Genomic DNA, 27,285 nt, shown 5'->3' on the forward strand with positions numbered 1-27,285 from the left:
GCTCAGTGGTGATACCCCAACGGATCAGACTTTTATCACCTAAGTGATTGAGAATAGCAAAAAAATAATTTGTAAGCAGCTTTTCTCTTAATTTCAGTTACATAATATCGCCCTATGGTGCCAAGATAATATGACAATGCAGTATTGCCATGTAGCACCTATATAATGCTGCAGCACAAATCACAAATAATACCACCATACACCACTGAAGAATAACCAGCAGTATCAATGTGTACTTTTGATTCTCCTCCACGTGCCCATATGAAAATGGGGCCACTGGGTCATCACCCAAAGGACCGTCCCCTAAAACCAGCCGATTAACCCCTTGAGTGGCAGGTTTCCTACCACCCTGTCGTGCCCACCAGGGCAGGTTTTTTAAAATGGTCTAATCATTGAATTTCAACTAATTTTGCAGTTGCGTCTCAAGAGCCATAACTTTTTCATTTTTCCATTGACACGGCCATATGAGGGCTTGTTTTTTGCGGGACAAGATGTGATTTTTTAAACAGGGGGGAGGAAAAAAAGAAATGGGGAAAAAAGAAAAAAAGGGGCCATGTCATTAAGGGGTTAAATAATGTATTAACTTCCTTCTCTGGGTCATTACGACACATGGATACCACATGTGTGATTGTATTTTTGATTTTTTTACAAAGTAAAGGGAGACAAGTGTTTTTTTTATTTTTTTAATAATTTTTTTTACTTTTTTTTTTTTAATTTTTTTTTAAATTTTTTTTTTTTTGTCCCTTTAGGGGACTTCCACAGGGACCCATCAGGACCCCTGATCACATTCCGGGGGTCCGATGGTGACAGCCCTTTACATGCTGCAGTGACAGCCCTTTACATGCTGCAGTCACATAGACTGCAGCATGTAAAGGGTTAACACAGCAGAGATCGGAGGTTTTCTCTGATCTCTGCTGTAAGAGCTAGTACCTAGCTGTCCTCTGACAGCTAACAACCAGCTCTCCCTGCCACAGAGACCATCGGCTTGCTTCTGACAAGCCGATGGTCTCTATGGCAACCTGTAAACAAACCAGTGCAGGACATTGCCGACATATCGGCAATATCTTCTGCTGGTTTTTCAATGCCCTTGCTTTGTTCTCTGTGGGTCTGTGCAGGCAGAGCACACTGTCACAGCTTGTGGCATTGTGCTCTGCAGCTCCCATAGTGATACATAGCCCGGAAATCTTCCGGGCTATGTCACTATGAGCAGTGGAGCTCCTCCCGGAAATTTTCCGGGCGTGCCACTCAAGGGGTTAATACATTTAAATGACTATTTTAAAACATGAAGATTGGTTAGGTAGAATGGAGAATAAGATCTGTGTCCATGCGTTATTCCAGCCCCGTACAGTACAGGTGCTCCTTTAAAGGGTAGATAAACTTTAAAAAACTTTTGATCTGTTAGAAGTTTTGATAGGTGGGGTTGGGGTTCTGAGATCTCCACCAATTGCTCTCCTTGGAATGGTCTACAGGCTTAATAGAAAGTCTATGAGTCTATACACAGCTTGCTAATCACAACCAGACAACTTCACCCCCTCCGTTTTAGTAATTGGTGGGGGTCTCAAGGAACAAGACTTCTGAAGTATCAAAAGTATAATGAAAGAAAGTGGACAATCGTCAAACTCCAAAAAACCCCAGTGCTCCAGTAGATAAACCAACATGCAGAGGTGTAAATGGAGGACTTACTTCGCAGGGGGGTCTCGGATGAGAACATCCCTAAATCCAAGTGAGCAGTCAAATCACACTGATGACTCCACCTTCTTGGCAGCACTCTTATATAAAGTATTATTCTGATTTTATTATATAGAGAAACAATGCCGACTGAGCCGGGCGGACCGCATTGTCCAGGGGCAGCCTAATCACGCCAGGCGAGTCATGTCCCACAGTCTAGTCCACTGCACTGAATTGTGTCCTCTGTTTCGATCCCTGGAGCGCTGCCTATTGTTGATTGAAAAGTATTATGAAAGTATAGCGACCCTTTAAAGGGTTACAGAATTAACTTTTATGACTTTATCCATATGATAGGTGATAAACGTCTAACTGTGGGGCGCTGAGATCCCCACTAGTGTTACTTGAACCAGAAGAACTTTAGTAAAGTTTTGAAACAAGTTTCACTGGTTCGGTTTGTTCATCACTAGTCCTGAACTCTGGCGTATAGCGCTGTCCAAGGGTGTTATATGCAGCTTTATGGCTCTTAGACAGTGCTATACACTAGTTTTCAGGGTTCCGGTGAACTTCTGGTTCAGTTTGAACTAATTCAGATTGAACTGAACTTTTTGAAAGTGCATTCATTACTAATCCCGCACCGAGCCCAAGAACAGGTATCCCATTCCCGCTATCCTCATCACTGCAAGTTTATTGCACCCCCCACAATGGGGAGGAGGGTGATTGGAGTGGTGACTGTGCATGCATGGTGCTGCTCCATTCATTCTTAATGGGACTGCCGAGTATAAGCATTCAGCCATTCCAGTCTGCCCCATAGAAATGAATGGAGCGGTGACCGTCCGTGCTTGGCTATCGCACCATTCAATGTGACCTCTTACAGTGGGTGGGAGAAGCATCCCTGCAGTGATGAGAAGAGGGGGACGGGTCCTCTGTTCTAGGCATCGGAGGGGGACTCAGCGGTGAGACCCTCTCCGGTCAGACTTAGGATAGGTTAATTCTGCTACAACCCCTTTAAGAACCAAACCATTCCGTGAGCACGGCCACCATTGTGTCAATATCAGTGTTATGAGAACGACCCGACTTCTCTATCCTAGAACAGAGCAAGCAGAAATCAAAATACGCCTCACATTAAAAATATCCCCTTTGATCGCTGCCGCACTTAGGCAAGACATTGGTATATGACAGATCCCAGTAATTGGACAGTTTTTGTTGAAGTGCTGATCTCCGTCTGGCCTTTCATCCATGGATTCCACTGATGCCTGTCATTATGACTGCACCATGGTGCGCTGCCTAGCTGAGGAATCCCTGCCCCAGCCTCGAATGCCTCGTCTTCACCTTCCAGGACCTCAAACTGAAAATAACCCTTTGGCCGCTCCATCTGTGCTGTTTACTTCGCCCGATGTCTTTACTATGCTGTAAGGATGGCCGGGGACTAATATTCCTGAGGACCGCGCTGAATATATTGCGCAGGTAGGATACGTGGGTGGTGATAGCATATGTTCGGGTCAGGTTCTCTATGAAACAGTATAGCGCAGACACTTGGCATATACGGCATTCTACTGTTGGCACACGTTGAACACTAAATGAAAGCTCTACCGCACGGCACACGTTTGCTGTAGTATTGGTGATCGTAGATGTAGCGTACGCCAGCATATACTTCCTGAATGTTTGCCAATAGAACGCGCTTTTGCCATCCTTCTGATCCATTATAAGCTATGAATACGCTCCTAGCATATACACCGACGAGGGTCATGTGCTCAGATGCTTTACGGCGACGCAAGGGCTCCTGACAACCTGGTGCTACAGAGCTGTAGAGTATCTCCATATGGTGCCGACCTTAGGTTAGATGGCTTCCTGCGCAGATTGCTTTTTTGTCCTCCCCCATCATAAGAAAAGAAAAATCTCTCTATATATTGCACTGATAGGCAGTCTGCATGTATTCTACTTGTACAGAGAGCAGTAAGACAGCAGCTTACCAACATCAAAACAGCTCATTGAATACTGTACCAGCACCAAGCTCATAACATAGATACAGCACCAGAACCAAGCTAATAACAAATACAGCACAAACCAATCTAAATACATAAATGCAGACCCAGAACCAAGCTCATGACATAAATATAGCACCAGAACCAAGATCATAACATAAATACAGTAGTATAACTATGATTGTGTTGTAGGAATGCGAATGGTCTGACAGAACCAGTGTTATGTCCGTTCGGCGCACTAAAGCACTACACCTCAGAACAGACGCGGGATTGTGTCTAGAGATGAGCGAACGTACTCGGATAGGCACTACTCGTCCGAGTAATGTGCCTTATCCGAGTACCGCTGTACTCGTCTTGAAAGATTCGGGGCGCTCCGCTGCTGACAGGTGAGTCGCAGCAGGGAGTGGGGCAGAGCGGGCGGGAGAGAAGGAGAGAAAGATCTCCCCTCCGTTCCTCCCCGCTCTCCCCTGCAGCTCCCCGCTCCGCAGCGCGTCCCGAATCTTTCAGGACGAGCAGGGAGGTACTCGGATAAAGCACATTACTCGGACGAGTAGTGCCTATCCGAGTACGTTCGCTCATCTCTAATTGTGTCCATTAAAACTCCAAACACTTTCACCATTTGTACTCACAGCTTGCACCTCTCCAGGCAAACATGGAAGAACCCCTGTCTCTTACTAATCAGGGAAAATGGGGAACCCCTGCCTAAAAGCAGGGTAGTCGTCCTGATAAGGTTGGCCCCACTGTCTTTATCTGGGACCTAACTATTCCTGATCAGGAACCTGGAGAAGTGCACAAAACTCAGGACATGACACTGTTCACAGAACAGGACTGCAGATAAAGCACATGCCTGGCCACCTGGAGACATACTACACATCAACTGAACACGGAGCAGGACAGTTCACACCTCATGTCTGGCCACTTGCACAGACATACCACACATGTCGCTGTTCACACCAACATACCAGGTTGTGCATACAACATATAACAGGAACCCCACCCAGAGCTCACATGCATACAGATGGTAAACTATAGCCAGTCCAAGTGTCCTCACACCAGGGGAATAGAGAGTCAGCCACCGTGCTGATATAGGGAACAGTGTCAGGCATCACCCATCTGACACACACATAGGACATTAGACGTCTGGAGGGATAGGGACCTGTGGGCCTCCTGCACCTGTATGGCCACCCTACCACAAACTACACAATGCACGCACCCCAGAATGCAAGGAGGGGAGGGACAGCAGGTGTCCAGACCGTCTTCAGGGGAGGAGAGAAGGACACTACAGACAAGCATGCAAACACCAGCTCTGAGTGGGATTAACACAGGGTACAACAGTAAAGCACTAAAATAACCAGCAATCTCTCACCAGAGTTAGCTAGTATTTATCTACAGCAGACAAAGGTGGATTGGTGGGTGGAGAATACCACACCCAGCCAGCTCAATAAACCCCAACCTGTGAAGGTGTGCACAAGGAAGCCTGTAGAACCACAGGTCCCAGATGTACAACCTTAACAACCAGGAGAATGATTCATGTAGCTCCACAAGATGCTGCAACATGGAGGAAAAGCATCATTTTGCGGGGTGGGCCTAAGCAGGGAGATCACCCCCAGCCTACATCTACCTGGTGCCCTCCCTACAAGCTAATGGGCAGTGCCCTGTGTGACAGCACAGGTCATTCGTACCTAAGACCGGTCATGGATCCATATGGTGCAATATTACACAGGGAATAAGGAACTCAACAGAAACAAAGACTCTAGATTTCTACATATGAACTTGGAGGCTTAAGTAGTCACAGCGTGGTCTGCTCTGGGTGCGGTCTGATGGCCACGTACAGGTTGGACTGAGCTGTATGTCCATGTGGGTAAGCCCTACACAGAATAAATAACCACAGGTACTTAGCTGATAAGAGTCCGCTGCCTCACCAAACACATCCGGCAGGACAATAACCAGCGCTCATGTAGAGGCGGGCCTAGAACAAATACACATGCATTACGGCTGATTGGCAGACAAGGGAAAACATCTCCTTGTTGGCCAATCAGTCCGCACACCGCAGAAGATGTTGTAGCAGATTGTGAAAAAGGGCGCATTATACCCCAAGCCCACTGAGGAATTCCCAACAGACGACACCTCAGGGAACTTCTGCAGTAACAGGAAGAAGACAAAATGACAGGGCAGATTTGCCGAAGGCTCGGCCATGACGTCATCCTGACTCAACTTCCTGATTGCGGTCGACGCAATCATTGATGCTGTAGAGAGATGATTGGAAGCCATTGCGCATGTGCTGATGCAGAAGGTACGCTGCAGTACGGATGTTCAGAGACATCAGTCATCAGGGTAGGAGGCATGCCTGCCAGCATGGAGGGGGAGAGAGCCCAGACAACTGCAGCCATAGAGCCGCTCATTGGATGGGTCCACAATGATTTACATACCAACCGGAAAGCGTCGAAAGTCCATTCTGTCTCAACTAAAAGCCGCAAGAAAGTAAGAAAGGTGTGACTATTGTGATCTGTATTAAGCATACATTGCCATTAGCTGCAGGTAGCAGGCTGCCTTCATAGGGGGGTTTAAATAATGAAAAGCATTGGTGGCAGTGGGGGGTAAGTTTTATAATAAAAGCCACCAATACTCACCTCTCCGCTGACACTGCGGGAGCAGACTGTCACTCCAGTCCTCCGATCAGTCTGTTTACTTTGGCTGCAGCGGTCACATGGCTGTTTACTGCTGCAGCCAATAGGAAGCCCTGACATAGGGCTTCTACATGACTGGTTTATGGGATGTCACCGGGCCAGGAGACCCAATGACGGTGCAGATTCTGTGACGCCAGGGTGAGTACATTGCTAATACATAGTTGGGGGCAGGAGGGGCCCAAAACCTTCTTTTTCTACTGCACTTTTCTGGATGCCATCGTAATGCCCGGGTCAATCACCTGACTTCATACCTCATCCTGATATAGCAGAGGTCAATATTTTCTAATATTGTCTACAGGTTAGTGCACACTAAGGGCTCCTGCTCACGGGCGGATATTTGCTGCAGAATACGCGGTTGGCAACAGCATCGCGGCAAACATTGGCCATTACTTACTGCGAAGATCCGCTGCTTCCTGCACATCAGTGAAAACCAACTACAATTTTCGCTCGTGGGGGAAGAATTGCAGCATGCTCCATTTTTGTGCGGATTCCGCACTGGCGGCTTCCATGCATTATTTATCCCACATGGTCATCAGAAACAAATACCAGATCATAACTGCACTTTTGGTCGCCGGTCTCCAAGAAAAAATTTAATAAAAAAAAACATCAAAAAGTTGTATGTATTCAAAAATGATACCAATAGAAACCAGAAGGTCATCCCGCCAAAAATGGGCCCCCACACAACTACGTCAATGCGAAAACAAAAATGGCAGAAAATATATAGATTTGTTTCCCAGAGATATTTTACTTTTTAAAAGTAAAAAAAAAAAACTGCATAAATTTTGTATCATCGCAATCGTGCTGATCCGTAGAATAAGGTGACCGCGTTTATATCCGTAGAATAAGGTGACCGCGTTTATATCCGTAGAATAAGGTGACCGCGTTCATATCCGTAGAATAAGGTGACCGCGTTCATATCCGTAGTGTGAGGTGACCGCGTTCATATCCGTAGAGTAAGGTGACCGCGTTCATATCCGTAGTGTGAGGTGACCGCGTTCATATCAGTAGAATAAGGTGACCGCGTTCATATCCGTAGTGTGAGGTGACCGCGTTCATATCCGTAGAATAAGGTGACCGCGTTCATATCCGTAGTGTGAGGTGACCGCGTTCATATCCGTAGAATAAGGTGACCGCGTTCATATCTGTAGAGTAAGGTGACCGCGTTCATATCCGTAGAGTAAGGTGACCGCGTTCATATCTGTAGAGTAAGGTGACCGCGTTCATATCCGTAGAGTAAAGTGACCGAGTTCATATCCATAGAATAAGGTGACCGCGTTCATATCTGTAGAATAAGGTGACCGCGTTCATATCCGTAGAATAAGGTGACCGCGTTCATATCCATAGAATAAGGTGACCGCGTTCATATCCGTAGTGTGAGGTGACCGCGTTCATATCCGTAGTGTGAGGTGACCGCGTTTATATCCGTAGAATAAGGTGACCGCGTTCATATCCGTAGAATAAGGTGACCGCGTTCATATCCGTAGTGTGAGGTGACCGCGTTCATATCCGTAGTGTGAGGTGACCGTGTTCATATCCGTAGAGTAAGGTGACCGCGTTCATATCCGTAGTGTGAGGTGACCGCGTTCATATCCGTAGTGTGAGGTGACCGCGTTCATATCCGTAGAATAAGGTGACCGCGTTCATATCCGTAGAGTAAGGTGACTGCGTTCATATCCGTAGTGTGAGGTGACCGCGTTCATATCCGTAGAGTAAGGTGACCGCGTTCATATCCGTAGAGTAAGGTGACCGCGTTCATATCCGTAGAGTAAGGTGACCGCGTTCATATCCGTAGTGTGAGGTGACCGCGTTCATATCCGTAGTGTGAGGTGACCGCGTTCATATCCGTAGAATAAGGTGACCGCGTTCATATCCGTAGAATAAGGTGACCGCGTTCATATCCGTAGTGTGAGGTGACCGCGTTCATATCCGTAGTGTGAGGTGACCGCGTTCATATCCGTAGAGTAAGGTGACCGCGTTCATATCCGTAGTGTGAGGTGACCGCGTTCATATCCGTAGTGTGAGGTGACCGCGTTCATATCCGTAGAATAAGGTGACCGCGTTCATATCCGTAGAGTAAGGTGACTGCGTTCATATCCGTAGTGTGAGGTGACCGCGTTCATATCCGTAGAGTAAGGTGACCGCGTTCATATCCGTAGAGTAAGGTGACCGCGTTCATATCCGTAGAGTAAGGTGACCGCGTTCATATCCGTAGAGTGAGGTGACCGCGTTCATATCCGTAGTGTGAGGTGACCGCGTTCATATCCGTAGAATAAGGTGACCGCGTTCATATCCGTAGAGTAAGGTGACCGCGTTCATATCCGTAGTGTGAGGTGACCGCGTTCATATCCGTAGTGTGAGGTGACCGCGTTCATATCCGTAGTGTGAGGTGACCGCGTTCATATCCGTAGTGTGAGGTGACCGCGTTCATATCCGTAGAATAAGGTGACCGCGTTCATATCCGTAGAGTAAGGTGACTGCGTTCATATCCGTAGTGTGAGGTGACCGCGTTCATATCCGTAGAGTAAGGTGACCGCGTTCATATCCGTAGAGTAAGGTGACCGCGTTCATATCCGTAGAGTAAGGTGACCGCGTTCATATCCGTAGTGTGAGGTGACCGCGTTCATATCCGTAGTGTGAGGTGACCGCGTTCATATCCGTAGAATAAGGTGACCGCGTTCATATCCGTAGAATAAGGTGACCGCGTTCATATCCGTAGTGTGAGGTGACCGCGTTCATATCCGTAGTGTGAGGTGACCGCGTTCATATCCGTAGAGTAAGGTGACCGCGTTCATATCCGTAGTGTGAGGTGACCGCGTTCATATCCGTAGTGTGAGGTGACCGCGTTCATATCCGTAGAATAAGGTGACCGCGTTCATATCCGTAGAGTAAGGTGACTGCGTTCATATCCGTAGTGTGAGGTGACCGCGTTCATATCCGTAGAGTAAGGTGACCGCGTTCATATCCGTAGAGTAAGGTGACCGCGTTCATATCCGTAGAGTAAGGTGACCGCGTTCATATCCGTAGTGTGAGGTGACCGCGTTCATATCCGTAGTGTGAGGTGACCGCGTTCATATCCGTAGAATAAGGTGACCGCGTTCATATCCGTAGAGTAAGGTGACCGCGTTCATATCCGTAGTGTGAGGTGACCGCGTTCATATCCGTAGTGTGAGGTGACCGCGTTCATATCCGTAGTGTGAGGTGACCGCGTTCATATCCGTAGTGTGAGGTGACCGCGTTCATATCCGTAGAGTAAGGTGACCGCGTTCATATCCGTAGTGTGAGGTGACGTGTTCATATCCGTAGTGTGAGGTGACCGCGTTCATATCCGTAGAGTAAGGTGACCGCGTTCATATCCGTAGAGTAAGGTGACCGCGTTCATATCCGTAGTGTGAGGTGACCGCGTTCATATCCGTAGAGTAAGGTGACGGCGTTCATATCCGTAGAGTAAGGTGACCGCGTTCATATCCGTAGAGTAAGGTGACCGCGTTCATATCCGTAGAGTAAGGTGACCGCGTTCATATCCGTAGTGTGAGGTGACCGCGTTCATATCCATAGAATAAGGTGCCCGCGTTCATATCCGTAGAATAAGGTGACCGCGTTCATATCCGTAGAGTAAGGTGACCGCGTTCATATCCATAGAATAAGGTGACCGCGTTCATATCTGTAGAGTAAGGTGACCGCGTTCATATCCGTAGTGTAAGGTGACCGCGGTTATATCCGTAGAGTAAGGTGACCGCGTTCATATCCGTAGTGTGAGGTGACCGCGTTCATATCCATAGAATAAGGTGACCGCGTTCATATCCGTAGAGTAAGGTGACCGCGTTCATATCCATAGAATAAGGTGACCGCGTTCATATCCGTAGTGTAAGGTGACCGCGTTCATATCCGTAGTGTGAGGTGACCGCGTTCATATCCATAGAATAAGGTGACCGCGTTCATATCCGTAGTGTAAGGTGACCGCGTTCTTATCCGTAGAGTAAGGTGACCGCGTTCATATCCGTAGTGTGAGGTGACCGCGTTCATATCCATAGAATAAGGTGACCGCGTTCATATCTGTAGAGTAAGGTGACCGCGGTTATATCCGTAGAGTAAGGTGACCGCGTTCATATCCGTAGTGTGAGGTGACCGCGTTCATATCCATAGAATAAGGTGACCGCGTTCATATCCGTAGTGTGAGGTGACCGCGTTCATATCCATAGAATAAGGTGACCGCGTTCATATCTGTAGAGTAAGGTGACCGCGTTCATATCCGTAGTGTAAGGTGACCGCGGTTATATCCGTAGAGTAAGGTGACCGCGTTCATTTCCGTAGTGTGAGGTGACCGCGTTCATATCCGTAGTGTGAGGTGACGGCGTTCATATCCGTAGAGTAAGGTGACCGCGTTCATATCCGTAGAGTAAGGTGACCGCGTTCATATCCGCAGAATAAGGTGACCGCGTTCATATCCGTAGAATAAGGTGACCGCGTTCATATCCGTAGAGTAAGGTGACCGCGTTCATATCCGTAGGGTAAGGTGACCGCGTTCATATCCGTAGAGTAAGGTGACCGCGTTCATATCCGTAGAGTAAGGTGACCGCGTTCATATCCGTAGTGTGAGGTGACCGCGGTCATATCCGTAGTGTGAGGTGACGGCGTTCATATCCGTAGAGTAAGGTGACCGCGTTCATATCCGTAGAGTAAGGTGACCGCGTTCATATCCGCAGAATAAGGTGACCGCGTTCATATCCGTAGAATAAGGTGACCGCGTTCATATCCGTAGAGTAAGGTGACCGCGTTCATATCCGTAGAGTAAGGTGACCGCGTTCATATCCGTAGAGTAAGGTGACCGCGTTCATATCCATAGAATAAGGTGACCGCGTTCATATCCATAGAATAAGGTGACCGCGTTCATATCCGTAGAGTAAGGTGACCGCGTTCATATCCGTAGTGTGAGGTGACGGCGTTCATATCCGTAGAGTAAGGTGACCGCGTTCATATCCGTAGTGTGAGGTGACCGCGTTCATATCCGTAGAATAAGGTGACCGCGTTCATATCCGTAGAGTAAGGTGACCGCGTTCATATCCGTAGAGTAAGGTGACCGCGTTCATATCCGTAGAGTAAGGTGACCGCGTTCATATCCGCAGAATAAGGTGACCGCGTTCATATCCGTAGAATAAGGTGACCGCGTTCATATCCGTAGAGTAAGGTGACCGCGTTCATATCCGTAGAGTAAGGTGACCGCGTTCATATCCGTAGAGTAAGGTGACCGCGTTCATATCCGCAGAATAAGGTGACCGCGTTCATATCCGTAGAATAAGGTGACCGCGTTCATATCCGTAGAATAAGGTGACCGCGTTCATATCCGTAGAGTAAGGTGACCGCGTTCATATCCGTAGAGTAAGGTGACCGCGTTCATATCCGTAGAGTAAGGTGACCGCGTTCATATCCGTAGTGTGAGGTGACCGCGTTCATATCCATAGAATAAGGTGACCGCGTTCATATCCGTAGAATAAGGTGACCGCGTTCATATCCGTAGAGTAAGGTGACCGCGTTCATATCCGTAGAATAAGGTGACCGCGTTCATATCCGTAGAATAAGGTGACCGCGTTCATATCCGTAGAGTAAGGTGACCGCGTTCATATCCGTAGAGTAAGGTGACCGCGTTCATATCCGCAGAATAAGGTGACCGCGTTCATATCCGAAGAATAAGGTGACCGCGTTCATATCCGTAGAGTAAGGTGACCGCGTTCATATCCGTAGAGTAAGGTGACCGCGTTCATATCCGTAGTGTGAGGTGACCGCGTTCATATCCATAGAATAAGGTGACCGCGTTCATATCCGTAGAATAAGGTGACCGCGTTCATATCCGTAGAATAAGGTGACCGCGTTCATATCCGTAGAGTAAGGTGACCGCGTTCATATCCGTAGAGTAAGGTGACCGCGTTCATATCCATAGAATAAGGTGACCGCGTTCATATCCGTAGAATAAGGTGACCGCGTTCATATCCGTAGTGTGAGGTGACCGCGTTCATATCCATAGAATAAGGTGACCGCGTTCATATCCGTAGAATAAGGTGACCGCGTTCATATCCGTAGAGTAAGGTGACCGCGTTCATATCCGTAGAATAAGGTGACCGCGTTCATATCCGTAGAATAAGGTGACCGCGTTCATATCCGTAGAGTAAGGTGACCACGTTCATATCCGTAGAATAAGGTGACCGCGTTCATATCCGTAGTGTGAGGTGACCGCGTTCATATCCGTAGTGTGAGGTGACCGCGTTCATATCCGTAGTGTGAGGTGACGGCGTTCATATCCGTAGAGTAAGGTGACCGCGTTCATATCCGTAGTGTGAGGTGACCGCGTTCATATCCGTAGTGTGAGGTGACCGCGTTCATATCCGTAGTGTGAGGTGACCGCGTTCATATCTGTAGAGTAAGGTGACCGCGTTCATATCCGTAGTGTGAGGTGACCGCGTTCATATCCGTAGAATAAGGTGACCGCGTTCATATCCGTAGTGTGAGGTGACCGCGTTCATATCCGTAGAGTAAGGTGACCGCGTTCATATCCGTAGAGTAAGGTGACCGCGTTCATATCCGTAGAATAAGGTGACCGCGTTCATATCCGTAGAGTAAGGTGACCGCGTTCATATCCGTAGAGTAAGGTGACCGCGTTCATATCCGTAGAGTAAGGTGACCGCGTTCATATCCGTAGAGTAAGGTGACCGCGTTCATATCCGTAGAGTAAGGTGACCGCGTTCATATCTGTAGAGTGAGGTGACCGCGTTCATATCCATAGAATAAGGTGACCGCGTTCATATCCGTAGTGTGAGGTGACCGCGTTCATATCCGTAGTGTGAGGTGACCGCGTTCATATCTGTAGAGTAAGGTGACCGCGTTCATATCCGTAGAGTAAGGTGACCGCGTTCATATCCGTAGTGTGAGGTGACCGCGTTCATATCCGTAGTGTGAGGTGACCGCGTTCATATCTGTAGAGTAAGGTGACCGCGTTCATATCCGTAGAGTAAGGTGACCGCGTTCATATCCGTAGAGTAAGGTGACCGCGTTCATATCCGTAGAGTAAGGTGACCGCGTTCATATCTGTAGAGTAAGGTGACCGCGTTCATATCCGTAGAGTAAGGTGACCGCGTTCATATCCATAGAGTAAGGTGACCGCGTTCATATCCGTAGAGTAAGGTGACCGCGTTCATATCCGTAGAGTAAGGTGACCGCGTTCATATCCGTAGAGTAAGGTGACCGCGTTCATATCTGTAGAGTAAGGTGACCGCGTTCATATCCGTAGAGTAAGGTGACCGCGTTCATTCGGCTGCTGTGTGCACTATAGAAAATAGTTTTTTTTTTCTATTTTACTCCACTTAAAAGTTTTGTAAGCTTTCAGTACATCACAAAGTACCGTTCAAAAATACAACTCGGCCGGCAAAAAGCAGCCCTCAGGCATCAACATCGATGGGAAATAGAAGAATTCAGATTTTTTGGAAAATGGAGAGGAATAAACGCAAATGAAAAAAGGCCGCGTCCCTAAGGGGTTAAATCCAAACAATTCCATCGCAGCCTCACAAAGTGCCATCAGAATGATACTGATCACACGTCTTGTGTGGCAGGATGATGCGAGGAGGATTGAACTCCCCCGTACAACTTCTCCTAAAAGGAAGAATACGGATCATTTTCTCCATAAAGGTGAATGCACACGGGCGGAGATTCTGCAGCGGGATTTCTGCCCGTGCCCGCTGCCATTGGATTGCATTAGTTTATGCAGACGGACGCGATTTTAACGCCTGAAAACTCGCGCAGTAAATAAATCGAGGTATGTCCTATTTATGTCCTATTTCTGTGCAAACCACGCAGAGGCCCACAGAGAAACATCACCGCTGACACGCCGGCTCGGCTCTGCGCATGTACCGGCAGAGAAGGAGACACCGCAGGAGGTGAGCCACGGGACACTGCAGGGGCACGGGTCGCATCCCGCTGCAAGAATTCTCGCAGCAAGAGCTGATTCATCTGTCTGCTTGAACCCTAAGTGTTATATCCAAAGATGCAAATAAGGAAGCTGGAACAATACCTCTGCAGCGCCACCTTATGGATGGCAGCCATAATGCTTGACCCCTTATACAGGTCTGTAGAGCAATGATTAAGAATTGGAAACCAATCATTGTTTTACAGACCTGTAAAAAGGGTCGAGCATTGATTTGCAGGAATGCTGCCATCCAATAGGTGGCGCTGCAGAGGTATTGCTCCATCTTTCTTATTTGCATATTACCCAGAGGAGCACGCATGGCCTTACGAGGGGCTGCTGATAAGTCTTTGGCTTTACCCAGAAAGAAACGAGATAGGAGGATGACACTTTACATTTATTCCCCATCCTCTCCTCTGATGCCAACACACTTCTTACATCGGGATTCCAAGTTCTGTAAGCCATGCAAAAAGAAGGATTTCGGTTGCGCCTCAAACCAGTCATCTGTAGCAGCCATGGCATCAGAAATGGGGTGAAATTCGGTCCCCTTGAGGTGTTTCTTTAGGTTTGAAAACAGATGATAGTCGGAGGGAGCTAGATCTGGTGACTAAGGTGGGTGGTCAACCAGCTGGAAGCCTAGCTTTACCAGCTTTACCGCGGTCGCTTGTGTAGTGTGAGAGGAGGCGTTGTCTTGCAGGAACAAGATCCCTTTGGACAGCTTGCTGCACCTTTTGGCCTTCAGAGCTGCCTTCAATTGGTCCAAAAGTTCAATGTAATCCCTTGTATTGATGGTGGAACCATTGTGAAGGTCGTCCACTAGCAGCAGGCCCTCCTTATCCCAGAACACAGACGCCATCACCTTAGTGGCTGAGGACCACTGGGACTCCACTCTCTGACCGCTCCCCCTAGTGGTGGCTGTATATATCTGTATGTATTGAGCTCCCCCTAGTGGTGGCTGTATATATCTGTACACAGACGCCATCACCTTAGTGGCTGAGGACCACTGGGCCTCCACTCTCTGACTGCTCCCCCTAGTGGTGGCTGTATATATCTGTATGTAGTGAGCTCCCCCTAGTGGTGGCTGTATATATCTGTATGTAGTGAGCTCCCCCTAGTGGTGGCTGTATATATCTGTATGTAGTGAGCTCCCCCTAGTGGTGGCTGTATATATCTGTACACAGACGCCATCCCCTTAGTGGCTGAGAACCACTGGGCCCCCACTCTCTGACTGCTCCTTGGTTTCAGGGTCATACAAATAAATCCAGGTCTCCTCCATAGTGAGCGGTCGGTCCAGGAAGGTCTTATCAGTCCGGAAACGCTGGCAAACGGACCGGGAAGTTTTCACTCGATGCTCTTCTGATCTGTTGTCCCACATTTGGGGACCCACTGTGCAGATGGCTTCTTCATGGATGATGACACAAACACGTTCACCATAAACCCCCATGATGGCGGCTATTCCTGCAGCCGGCCGATCCTCCAGTATGAGGTTGTGACAATCTCCGGAACAACAACCTCTCTCGGTCGTCCAGGACGTTCCTCATCATTGGGGCTGAAGTGGGCCGTCCGTTCCTAACTGTAGAATATGAAGGGCATTGATCTGCCGATGTCTGCCACATATCACCAGGAATATCCTGCGCAGACTTTATCACTCCTCCGCTCTCATTGGCTGTGAATATCGCCTTAAGTCACCGCCATTGTGTTTTCCCGCGTGCCGAGATCACTGCTGCCATAAGCTACAAACACATATATTAGACACATAAGGCTTTCATGGGATGTAACATCCGTTACCATAGAAACAAAAAAAAGAACACAAAGCCAAAGACTTATCAGCACCCCCCGTATAAGTCCCCGGTAGTGGGTAGTCACCCTTAGGCTGCTGCCCAAAACGCCTAGACATTAGAAGCTGTGTTCTGTATGGTGGATTCGGTGTGCTGAATTAGCAGTCTAAGCTTGAAGTCCTCTACATTTGAGCCTGCTGACATCCACCCTGCTGGACAGCTCCATGGCCCATATGGTTATTTATGGACTGGCAGCTGACTTAGTAACTTTTTGCCTATTCTGACCGCCGGCACCCCACTATTCAGCTCAGAGATTTCTGGATCTCCCAGCTCAGCTACACCACTGAGTTCTCACCAGCATGCTGCCCATTTGCTGGAGTCATTGTGGGGCCCAGTGCCCACCCGGTGCCCGCCTGGTGCCCGCCTGGTGCTCGTGCTTCATGGTATTCCAGGAGCTGAACAGTCACTGAAGAAGTTCATTTTGTGAGTTCAGCTGTTTCGTAAATCCCATTCATCGTGAGCTACAATCATCCCTCCCAACATAGAAAGCCCAAAGCCACATCCCTCAGAAAGACCCTTCTTGCATGGGACATTCCTGTGATAAATGGGCTGTTGGGAGGTCTCCATGTCTTCACATATACTGCATTACAGACATTGAGGCAATCTAGAGGAAGCACAAGGTTTTTGGGCAAAGTACGGTACGTGTGTTTTAGTTCTACAGGGTTAGCGAAATTAAACTTCCCCGACTCAGAGGCTTCTTCAAGGCGTTCCGCTGCTCCAAATGAGACGAAATTCGGATAACGGACATTTCAGACAATGCGCTCACCATTTATGAAAAAATCAGTTTGCAAAAAAGTCACCCATAGGTGGCGCTGTAGCAGACCAGGTTTACCGTGACAGACCTGCATCAGCGTCAGATCTGAAGGACTGCAGTCATTGGCATGTTGTAGCGACTAAAGATGACTGCGTTCAGCGGTGTAAAACAGGATTTTGCGAATGGAGAGACTTGTTAAAAACCAAGGAGGACATATTGAACATTTGTAGAGTGGCTTGCATCGCTACAGGCGACCATTTTTTAATACATTTTTTTCCCCATAAATTATGAGTTTATCGCCTGAAGAAAACGCTGTAATTTCATCTAATTTGGGGGAAGCAGATCGCCACCGCAAATGAACCCTCCTCTGTCCCTCTCTTTTGGAGTAAGTCATATTTTGGAAGCGGTGGTAGTCAGGGGAGGTGAGGAGCTGCATGGGTCCTAACTCCTGTCTTAACGAGCCTCGGCAGCAGAAGCGGCGCCGTCAAAGACACAGGTCCCTGTATCGGTTGACGGGTGATAGTGAGAGGAGCCGAAGAGGACCTGCGTCCCAACAGTAGCAATGTCATGATGACTGACAGAGAGGACATTGGAAGAAGATGAGAGTTAAATTGTGAGATATTAGAACGAGATGATGGGGGTTGGAGCGTGGGATATTGGTGTAGTGGCCCAGAAGTAATAGGGCCCCTCCATAATGTTCTATATTTGTCTTGTGCCAATGTCTTGTCAGTGTCTTGTTTGAGGAGTGCATTTGATTTATGTGTATTGCATGGCTGCAGGACTGAGAGGGTTAAAGTCTGGTACGTTCTGTCCTGTCTGAAAATGTATCATTTTGTATGTCATGTGACGTTGTTGGATATATGTGTTTGCTGAATGCAATGCAAGAGTCAATGGGAGTCGGCGAGAGTCAAGAAGAGTCTGTGAGAGTCAGTGAATGCCTGGAGACATGGAAGAGTCAGAGAGGTGGTCTGCTGTTTCCGCCAGGGCCTGGCCCTACAAAGAGACTACTAATGGCTTCCATGTGTAGAGAGAGTGAAAGCCTGGACATGATGGAAACGCGTGAGTGTACAGCACCGATACCGCATGCATCCGGAGGAACGGAAAACCGTACTAAGTGAGAGGAACGTGAGTGTATGACAGGAGAGAGAGAGTTTGCGGGAGAGCAATCTTACAGATAACTTGGACTGTGGATTACACGAATGCCCCGGGAAGCCTCCCTGCTGCACCACCATAATTGGCTTCTGTACAAAGACTGTTTTGTCTGAATGTAAGTTAAAGTGTTGAAGTAAACAAACAGAATCGACTGTGTGTGTGGACTACTTTATTACATCTGGGAGATCCGCCTCAGAGGACGGGACGGTGGCGTCACGAGTGACAATTGGGCTACAGGTGGGATCTCCCCCAGCAGCACCTTGGATGGATCCCGAGCTACCCCACGGGGGAGGTGGTAGAGCCCCGTGACAAGGCCTTTCCCTACCCTGCTGTCTCCTCGGTTGTGGGCCCGCTCTTCAGATGCTGCATTGGAAGAAGATGATGGGGTGGATGGTGTGAAGGATGGAACCATATCCTTAGGTGAAGGGATAAAAATGGGTTCCCTGGGGGGGAGGAGGAGACTCAGTCCACTGCTGGAGGGAGCATTGTAGGCTTTGCTGGTTTGCCTATTGGCATTGTATAGAATACCTAGGAAATGCGTGCAGTATTCATCATTTCATCCCATTTTGGGGATTCTATAGATTCTCCAGCCATCCTATACAATGACGTATTTCACACTTTGCCTGCACATACAGTACATGATATATGTGTAATCATAGTTCTAGGTATTGGATGCGGGTGAGTGAATTCCATTGAGTCTTCACAATGTGATGTTGTGACGCCGGGACAAATCTGCTCTACCATTTCTGCTACTGAACCTCAGCCACCACTAAGGGTGAACGCCCACGGATGGATTGGCACCGCGCTTCCCGCAGCAGAAATCCTCGCATGAATTCTGCAGTGACAAGGTTCTATTGAAGCTAATAGCTTTCTGCCTACCAACGCACACATTCGGACTTCTGCGAGTGGGAAAAAAATTGTGGCATGTTCTATTTTATCATGGATTTACGCCGCGGGAGGGCTCCATTGATAGCAAGGAATGGAGACCGTGCAAAAACCTGATCACTCGCTGGCACTTTTTTGTTTTAAATTGCGGAACTACTGGGGCGGAAATCCGTGGGCGTATTCAGCATCACTTGCGGGCATGAGCCCTTAGGCCCAATGCCAACAGAAGGACATTTCACAGCATGTGGAATTTACACCGTTGCAAGCTGCCATAGGATCGCATGCGTGCACAAATCCTATGCAGACAGCTGCGATTTTGATTGTTGAAAATCTGCGCGGTAACATGTCCTATTTCTGTGCGAGTCTCATAGAAACGTCACCGCTGATGCGCCGCTGCCACGCATGCTGCAATTTATTTCTCTTGCGTACGGATACGCAGTGTCCACACGCCGGTGTGCATGGAGCAATGAAAGACCAGTGACTTTCTTTGTCTCCATTCACCGCATATCATACGTGCAACACATGCGTGATACGTGGTGAAAACAAGGTGGTGGACATGAGCCCTTTGGCAAATGGATGTAATAGATAGCCATCCCCTCTGTTAGCCATAATGAAGAGCCACTAACAGAAGGTTTTTCTCGCTCGGCCCGGTTGTCAATGTATTCACTGTTTGCCCATTCATCCTAATGGCCAGCATATAATATACCTTTCCTCTGCGCTCCTGCATTCCGCGCTCCTACCCTTTGTCCTGGGTATTCACAGACCTCTTCTACCAAAAAACACAAAGTGAACGCAGTTATTATATATAAGAGCGTTGGTCCTTCTTGAAGTTGTAAACTTTAGACCAAAAGAGTATAACCCCTTATAAAAATGGCTCTAATTAAGGGGGTTCCCATAAGGCGAATTTATCATCAAACCATAGGGTAGATGAAAGATGATTGGTGGGACCCCTAGCCATCACCATCACAGGGCCCGAGCTCTGCAGCAGTCCCATAGACTTTCATTGGAGCTGCTCTATACAAACTAGGAGGAACAGGGAACATGTACACCCATTCTAGATATTGGTGCAGCTTCCAGTGGGGATAAATGTATTTTGTATTTTTCAGTGTCACAGTCTGTATTTAAAAAATCCTGAAATCTTGCAGTTCTCACACTGAGACTAATAGTCTAATACTTAATGTTCTGTAGAGAGAACTTCTTAGCCGTCATCTCATTATCATCACAGAGAGGATTACACTGAGAGGTGACAGCTATATATAGATAACACAGGATTCACAATAGGTGATGGTCACAGCACACCTCCTTCCCTCCCTGCACACTAAACACTATGACTAATAGTCTGAAACTTCCTGCTCTGTAGAGAAAACGTCTCAGCTGTCATCTCATTATCATCACAGGCAGGATTACACTGAGAGGTAACACCTATATATAGATAACACAGGATCAAAGTGGTAACTATAGAGGATGCAAGGGATGCAGTTGCACCCGGGCCCAGGAGCCTTAGGGGGCCCATAAGGCCTCTCTTCCCCATATAGGGAGCCCAGTACTATGTATAAAGAATTATAGTTGGGGGCCCTGTTGCAGATTTTGCATTGGAGCCCAGAAGCTTCAAGTTACACCTCTGCACAGGATCCACTATTCACAATAGGTGAGATCACAGTTCACCTCCTTCCCCTCCCTGCACAGGTCACAGAGCATGCCCACAACAATCTCCCATAGAAGTCTATGTATCTCCCCCATTCATTGTGTTTATGCGGCTGCCATAAAGCGCATCTTTAAATGCTGTAAATTGCAATGCAGTCAAGATGGCCTAAAAAAATCTTCAATTAGAAAATAAATGCAGATTAGAAAAATGGAAAATGTTTCACTGTCTGGTTTTAATTAGTAAATCTCTGTCCACAAGATCTAAAACACATAAAGCAGACGTAAGACAATGGCCATCCAGGTTTACAGTAGCCACGGACTCCAGACCTCAGCAGTCACCTTTCATGAGAGAATAGGTATGCTATAACTACTTATCCAACCGTCAGACAATGTTAAACTCAGGATAATAAAGGATGAGATTTCCTGCTCATTTTGGGTTCTTTGAGTTCTGTCAGGACCCCAACCATACAGAACATTTACACATCCACTTTTAACCCCTCCCCCACTGCGGCCCTTTATTGTTTTCTCACTTTTTAAGAAGAATCATAACTTGTATTTCTCCGGTTGCACAACTACATGGGGGCTTTGTGCAGGACAAGTTGTATTTTTCATTGATACCTCCATAAAATGTGCTGGAAAACCTTACAAATTTCTAAGTGGGGAAAAATGGGAAAAAAATGCAACTGCAGTAATTTGTGGCGAACGTTTTTTTACAATGTTCACAATGCAGTAATTGTTTTTTTATTCTATACCAAATTTATATAGTTTTTTTAACCCGTTAAGGGCCATGTGCCATAAATATACGCAACTTGGTCCTGGGCTTAAATCCTGGCCGATAGTAAATATACAGTATATTTACTAGCAGGTCAGGTTCTCGACTGCCAGATACAGCCGAGGACCCGGAGGAGAAGACAGAAGTGGGTTTATGACGTTGCTAACTGGACCCTAGAAGACTGGCAACATGTGGATTAGCTGAGGAGTCACCAAACCAATTGTTTCGGGCTAATGGTAGGGTTCCTGTATGGTGCAGACCCCATGAAGTCATGGACCCCAGTTGTCAACTGTGCAGGCTGGTGGTGGCTCCATACTGGTGCGGGGTGTTCTCATGGCAAGGCTTGGCTCCATTGGTCCACCTAAACATGTCATTGACCAACACCAGACACATTTCAGTGCTTGGTAACCATTCGCAGCCCTTCATGTACCCCCACAATGATGGGACATTCCAGCAGGATAATGCACCAAGTTATCAGGCCCAAATTGTCCAGAATTGGTTAGAGGAGCATTCTGGAGAGTTCCTATGAATGGTGCGGCTGCAGGTTCACCCGATATGATCCCAACCAAGCAGTTATGGGATGTGGTTGAGAGGTCCATTCGCACCCAAGATCTTGCACCTACAAATTTCATGAAGCTGTAGGGGGCAACCAGACGGCTCAATGTCCCTCCAGATGTCTTCTGTCCACTCGTGGAAGTGATGCTACGTCAAGCCGCTGCACTTAACTGAGCTAGACGAGATTCTACACGATATTACTTCCTATCCCATGACTTTTGGCACATAAGTATATACTGCCAATCTGCTTGACATGAAAGCCAGCACAGACCAGATTCTTACACCGGGTACTGATATCTCCCTATGCCAGTTCTAGGCTGTAGATAAATTCTGCATATGATTATTAACCCTTGTGACAAAGCAAAAAGGGATCATCCCACCAGACGTTACCGCAGCGAGCAGAATATAAAGCCGCCTCTTATTTTAGCATTAATACACTGTGAACGTACAACTATGTTAAGTTGAGGGATACATGCTTCTATTACAGTAAAATGTGCCGAGGGAAGCACTTTCCCCGCCTACTGACTTCTCAGGCTATACTTAACCTCAGAGACCGGCAGTAGGTTGACGCAGCTGCTAGCATGAACCGTATTAGGAAATGCAACTCGGGTGAGCAGCAAACAAACTGCTGTCCATTCACCATTACTTTCTTTTCCTTCAGTTTTCAGAATGTGACTTTGTAAATAAAGTTTTAGGAATTGAAAACAAACTTTTTGAAAAACATGCTTCCATTTGTCCCATATATCATCCATGCAATCATGTACCATATGTTCCAGAAATATCTATGCACAGAACACCTCTTGTCCTTCCCTGCAGACCCCAGAAGTTATGTCAGCAAAGTTCAAAGAGTTACTGGAAAACTTTATACAACTTGTAACAAATTGATTTTCGCAACATTGTTGCAATCCACTCATTGTCCATATGAGCTATAGCTTGTGACTAATGCCACACCGGCAGGAATAAGGTGACCATTAATAGGGGGTGGTACGTACCCGGCGGTCATGGCAATGTTGTAAAAGGTGAGCCATGCGGTCGCCACGGGTCCGATGGGCTTTTTCCGGGAGTTTTCCTTCTCTTCTACAGATCCCTCGTCCTCACTTGATGCCATGGCTTCACAAGCACAGGCTGCAGGTCAGGCTGCAGTTTGGAGCACGGCTGACAGCTGGGGCTGACAAATCTCATATTCAGTGGCACACGGACCCTCCAATAATAGAGCACAAGGGAGGAGCGGGGCACCAAGTTTCTCTTCCTAGCAGTAAACCACTTTTAAAATTATATAGCAGCAACATATTGCGCAGCGCTGTACAAAGACTGTCACCAGGCACACCAGTCGCTGTCCGCTACGGGGCTCATGATCTAATATTCCTAGCAGACTCTGGAGTAATTTCTTAGGAAGCCAACTAACTGCCAGTAGGTCTTTGGAACGTAGGAAAAAAATCAGAGAACAGAAAAAAAAAGTTTTTTATTTAGTTTTTTTCTTAACTTCTTAAGGACGGGACAAGTTTTGTTTTTTCATTTCATTTAATTTTCAAAAAATCGTAACTTTTTCATTTTTTCCATCAATTCAGCTGTCTGAGGGCTTCTTCTTTGCTGGATTAGTCCCCCCCACCCCACCCCCATGGTACTATGTGCCATAATGTATTGAAACAGTTGTAAAAATTTCTAAGTTGAGTAAAATGGGAAAAAAACACAGCTGAAGCATTTTGGAGACATCTGGTGATAAAAATGACATAATAACTATATTCTGTGGGTCAGTACAATTACGGTGATACCAAACTTTTATGCACTCTTCATTGAAAGAAATAAAGCCCCTGTAGGGAGTTGTTTTGCTGTAAAACCTGGCCTGCAGTTCCATCTCAGGCAGATGTGTAATGATGAGAGTTGTGGAGTGATTAGATGAACGGTCTTGTCACCGGAGGCCCTAAAAGTGGTTCTCCCCTTGGTCTCGGAGGCCTCTTGTGTGTATTGACCTCTTCTTCCACTTGTGTAGAGCTTGTTGACCACTAGACATCTCTACGACACAGAGAATAGATTTCACCCCATTACTGGAGTCTGAGAGGGACGCATTATTATGTGAGAAGCTGGATGGTCGTATCAATGAATTGTCCCCACCGGCCATTCTGACCAGACTGTTAGAAGGTATTGGGACCAGTTGATGTGTGAGGACACACAAGGTGACCGGGCTCAGGACCACCAGTAGAGAGGAGCGTCTGACCAGACTGTTAGAGGGGGTTGGGACCAGTGGATGTGTGAGGGCACACAAGGTGACCAGGCTCAGGACGCTCCCTACAGACCACCAGTAGAGAGGAGCGTCTGACCAGACTGTTAGGAGGTGTTGGGACCAGTGGATGTGTGAGGGCACACAAGGTGACTGGGCTCAGGACCCCCCAACAGACCACCAGTAGAGAGGAGCGTCTGACCAGACTGTTAGGAGGTGTTGGGACCAGTGGATGGGGGCACACAAGGTGACCGGGCTCGGGACGCCCCTTACAGACCACCAGTAGAGAGGAGCATCTGACCAGACTGTTGGGAGGTGTTGGGACCAGTGAATGTGTGAGGGCACACAAGGTGACTGGGCTCAGGACCCCCCAACAGACCACCAGTAGAGAGGAGCATCTGACCTGACTGTTAGGAGGTATTGCAGTGGATGTGTGAGCACACACAAGGTGACCGGGCTCAGGACGCCCCCTACAGACCACCAGTAGAGAGGAGCGTCTGACCAGACTGTTAGGAGGTGTTGGGACCAGTGGATGTGTGAGGGCACACAAGGTGACTGGGCTCAGGACCCCCCAACAGACCACCAGTAGAGAGGAGCGTCTGACCAGACTGTTGGGAGGTGTTGTGACCAGTGGATGTGTGAGGGCACACAAGGTGACCGGGCTCGGGACGCCCCCTACAGACCACCAGGAGAGAGGAGCGTCTGACCAGACTGTTAGGAGGTGTTGTGACCAGTGGATGTGTGAGAGCACACAAGGCAATTGGGCTCAGGCTTCCTTTGCCAGACCACCAGTAGATAGAGTGGATTGTGTCATCGTCCACCAACTACGAGCAGCTTTAACTGTTACATTGTCCACTATCCAGAGAGAGGGGCTCCATCATTACAGGCCCTTGTGTTTGTCGGAAACCTTTTCCAGGTGCTTAACTGGAGCACATTTGGTCTCACAGCACCCATTACATGTACGGCCTTTGACACCCACCATCGCCTCCATTAACGATAAATCTGGACTGCTATGGAGTGGAACCAGGTTGCCTTTAGTGACAATCCAGATTTCGTTTTTTGAACTGATGATGGCCGTGTTGCCTCTCATGGCGGCTTCCAAGAGGCTTCCAGCAGGATACTACAAGGGGGTCACAGGAATGTCTCAACAACATGATCAGACATCCATGGCTGCCTGGTCAACAGATTTATCACCAATAGAACATGTATGGGACCATCTGGGACTTTGACAGCCTACGAATTTGCATGATGTAGAGGCTCAGTTACACCAAATGTGGAGCGATATGCCTCCATGCCTGTCGGTATCACATCTAGTATCCAAGCTAGCGGCGGTACAACAGAGTACTACAGTCTCCATGCCCCTCTGCACCACATCTTGTATCCAAGCTAGAGACGGTATAACAGGGTACTAGAGCCTCCATGTCCACCTGTATCACATCTCGTATCCAAGCTAGAGGCGGTACAACAGGCTACTAGAGCCTCGAATCCCACCTGGATCACATCTTGTAGCCAAGCTACAGGTGGTCCAACAGGGTACTAGAGCCTCCATGCCCCCTGTACCACATCTTGTATTCAAACTAGAGGCGGTACAACAGGGTACTAGAGCCTCCATGCCCATTCGTATCACATCTTGTATCCAAGCTAGAGGCTGTACAACAGGGTACTAGAGCTTCAATGCCCCCCCCCCCATATCACATCTTGTATCCAAGCTAGAGGCGGTACAACAGGGTACTACAGCATCCATGCCCCCCCCCCCACCCGTATCACATCTTGTATTCAAGCTAGAGGTGGTACAACAGGGTACTAGAGCTTAAATGCCCACTGGTATTACATCTTATATCCAAGCTACAGGCAGTACAACAGGGTACTAGAGCCTCCATGCCTGCCTGTATCACATCTTGTATCCAAGCTAGTGGCGGTACAACAGGGTACTAGAGCCTCCATGCCTGTCTGTACCACATCTTGTATTCAAGCTAGAGGCGGTACAACAGGGTACTAAATCCTCCATGCCCATTCATATCACATCTTGTATCCAAGCTAGAGGCCGTACAACAGGGTACTAGAGCCTCCATGCCCTCCCTTATCACATCTTGTATCCAAGCTAGAGGCGGTACAACAGGGTACTAGAGCCTCCATGACTGCCCGTATTACATCTTGTATCCAAGCTAGTGGTGGTACATCAGGGTACTAGAGCCTTCCTACAAGGGGTCGGTTCTCCCCAATAAATGGTCTTTTTGTTCTGATCTTGTAATCACTTATAACAATGTTACAATCACAGAGATTGGTTTTGGCAATGAGCGTAGTTTTCCTTTGTGCAACTTCAATAACTTTACACAGGTTTTCTGATATATTGTAACATTGGTGGCAGCTCGGGGGGAATATATATATTCTAAGCTCTTCCCATTCTCCAGCACTTCATTTACATTTTGTCTGCAGTGATCTTGTGGTCATTTACCCACATGACCGCTGCAGCCAATGGGAGGCCTGATAGGGGCATCTTCAGTGACGTCCCATAAGCCTGTTGGGGCTTCTACATTAGAAGCGCATGTGAAAGGTTTTCAGGTTATCCCCGTGGCAGGAGAGCCGGTGATGTCACCCATCAAATGCGGTTATGTTGAAGCTCGGCAAATATATCAATAACATATAAATAATACATTGGCTTTCTGTCACCAACATCCGACCGCCATAACTTTTTTCTTCCCATTGATGGGGTTATGCGGTTTCTATTGGTACCATTCTGGGGCAGATACAACTTTTCAATTACTTTTTATTAAATTTATTTCTTAGAGATCGGTACAAATATTTTTTTCTGACAGCATTCACAGGGTGATATAATGCATGATTATAATAGATCTGACTTTTAGGGACGCAGTGATGATAAATGTTTATCTTTTGTTTTCGTTCAAAAATATTTTATTCGTTCTTTTCAATATAAAACATACATTTGTCTTTCATGTACCGCTGAGAAATAACATTTGTTAGTGAGAATTGATAAACTACAATAAACTCTTTCTGTGACAAATTCGGGAATGTTTCCTTTTTCCCAACTTAGACAGATTTTACTGTCCTCTCCATACAACACTTAAACCAAATCAACGACAAGACTGACAAACAGGGGACAAGGGGGCGGGGGGGAGGTTTGAGGTTATTGGGGGGTGGGGGGGGGGGGTAGGGGGCACTGA

At 47.5% G+C, this 27,285-nt stretch overlaps 1 protein-coding gene across 1 annotated transcript in view; it reads right to left on the reverse strand.

Annotated features, from left to right (window-relative positions):
* Window positions 1-23,045, reverse strand: part of HACD1 (3-hydroxyacyl-CoA dehydratase 1) — a 68,268-nt gene extending 45,223 nt beyond the window's left edge. The window contains exon 1 of the mRNA XM_066585778.1: window positions 22,878-23,045. Coding sequence (XP_066441875.1) covers window positions 22,878-22,993 — 116 coding nt within the window. The 5' untranslated portion in view covers window positions 22,994-23,045. The remainder of the gene's footprint in view (window positions 1-22,877) is intronic.
* Window positions 23,046-27,285: the final 4,240 nt, after the last annotated feature.

The sequence above is a fragment of the Eleutherodactylus coqui genome, chromosome 12, assembly GCF_035609145.1.
Source record: "Eleutherodactylus coqui strain aEleCoq1 chromosome 12, aEleCoq1.hap1, whole genome shotgun sequence".
Taxonomy (NCBI): domain Eukaryota; kingdom Metazoa; phylum Chordata; class Amphibia; order Anura; family Eleutherodactylidae; genus Eleutherodactylus; species Eleutherodactylus coqui.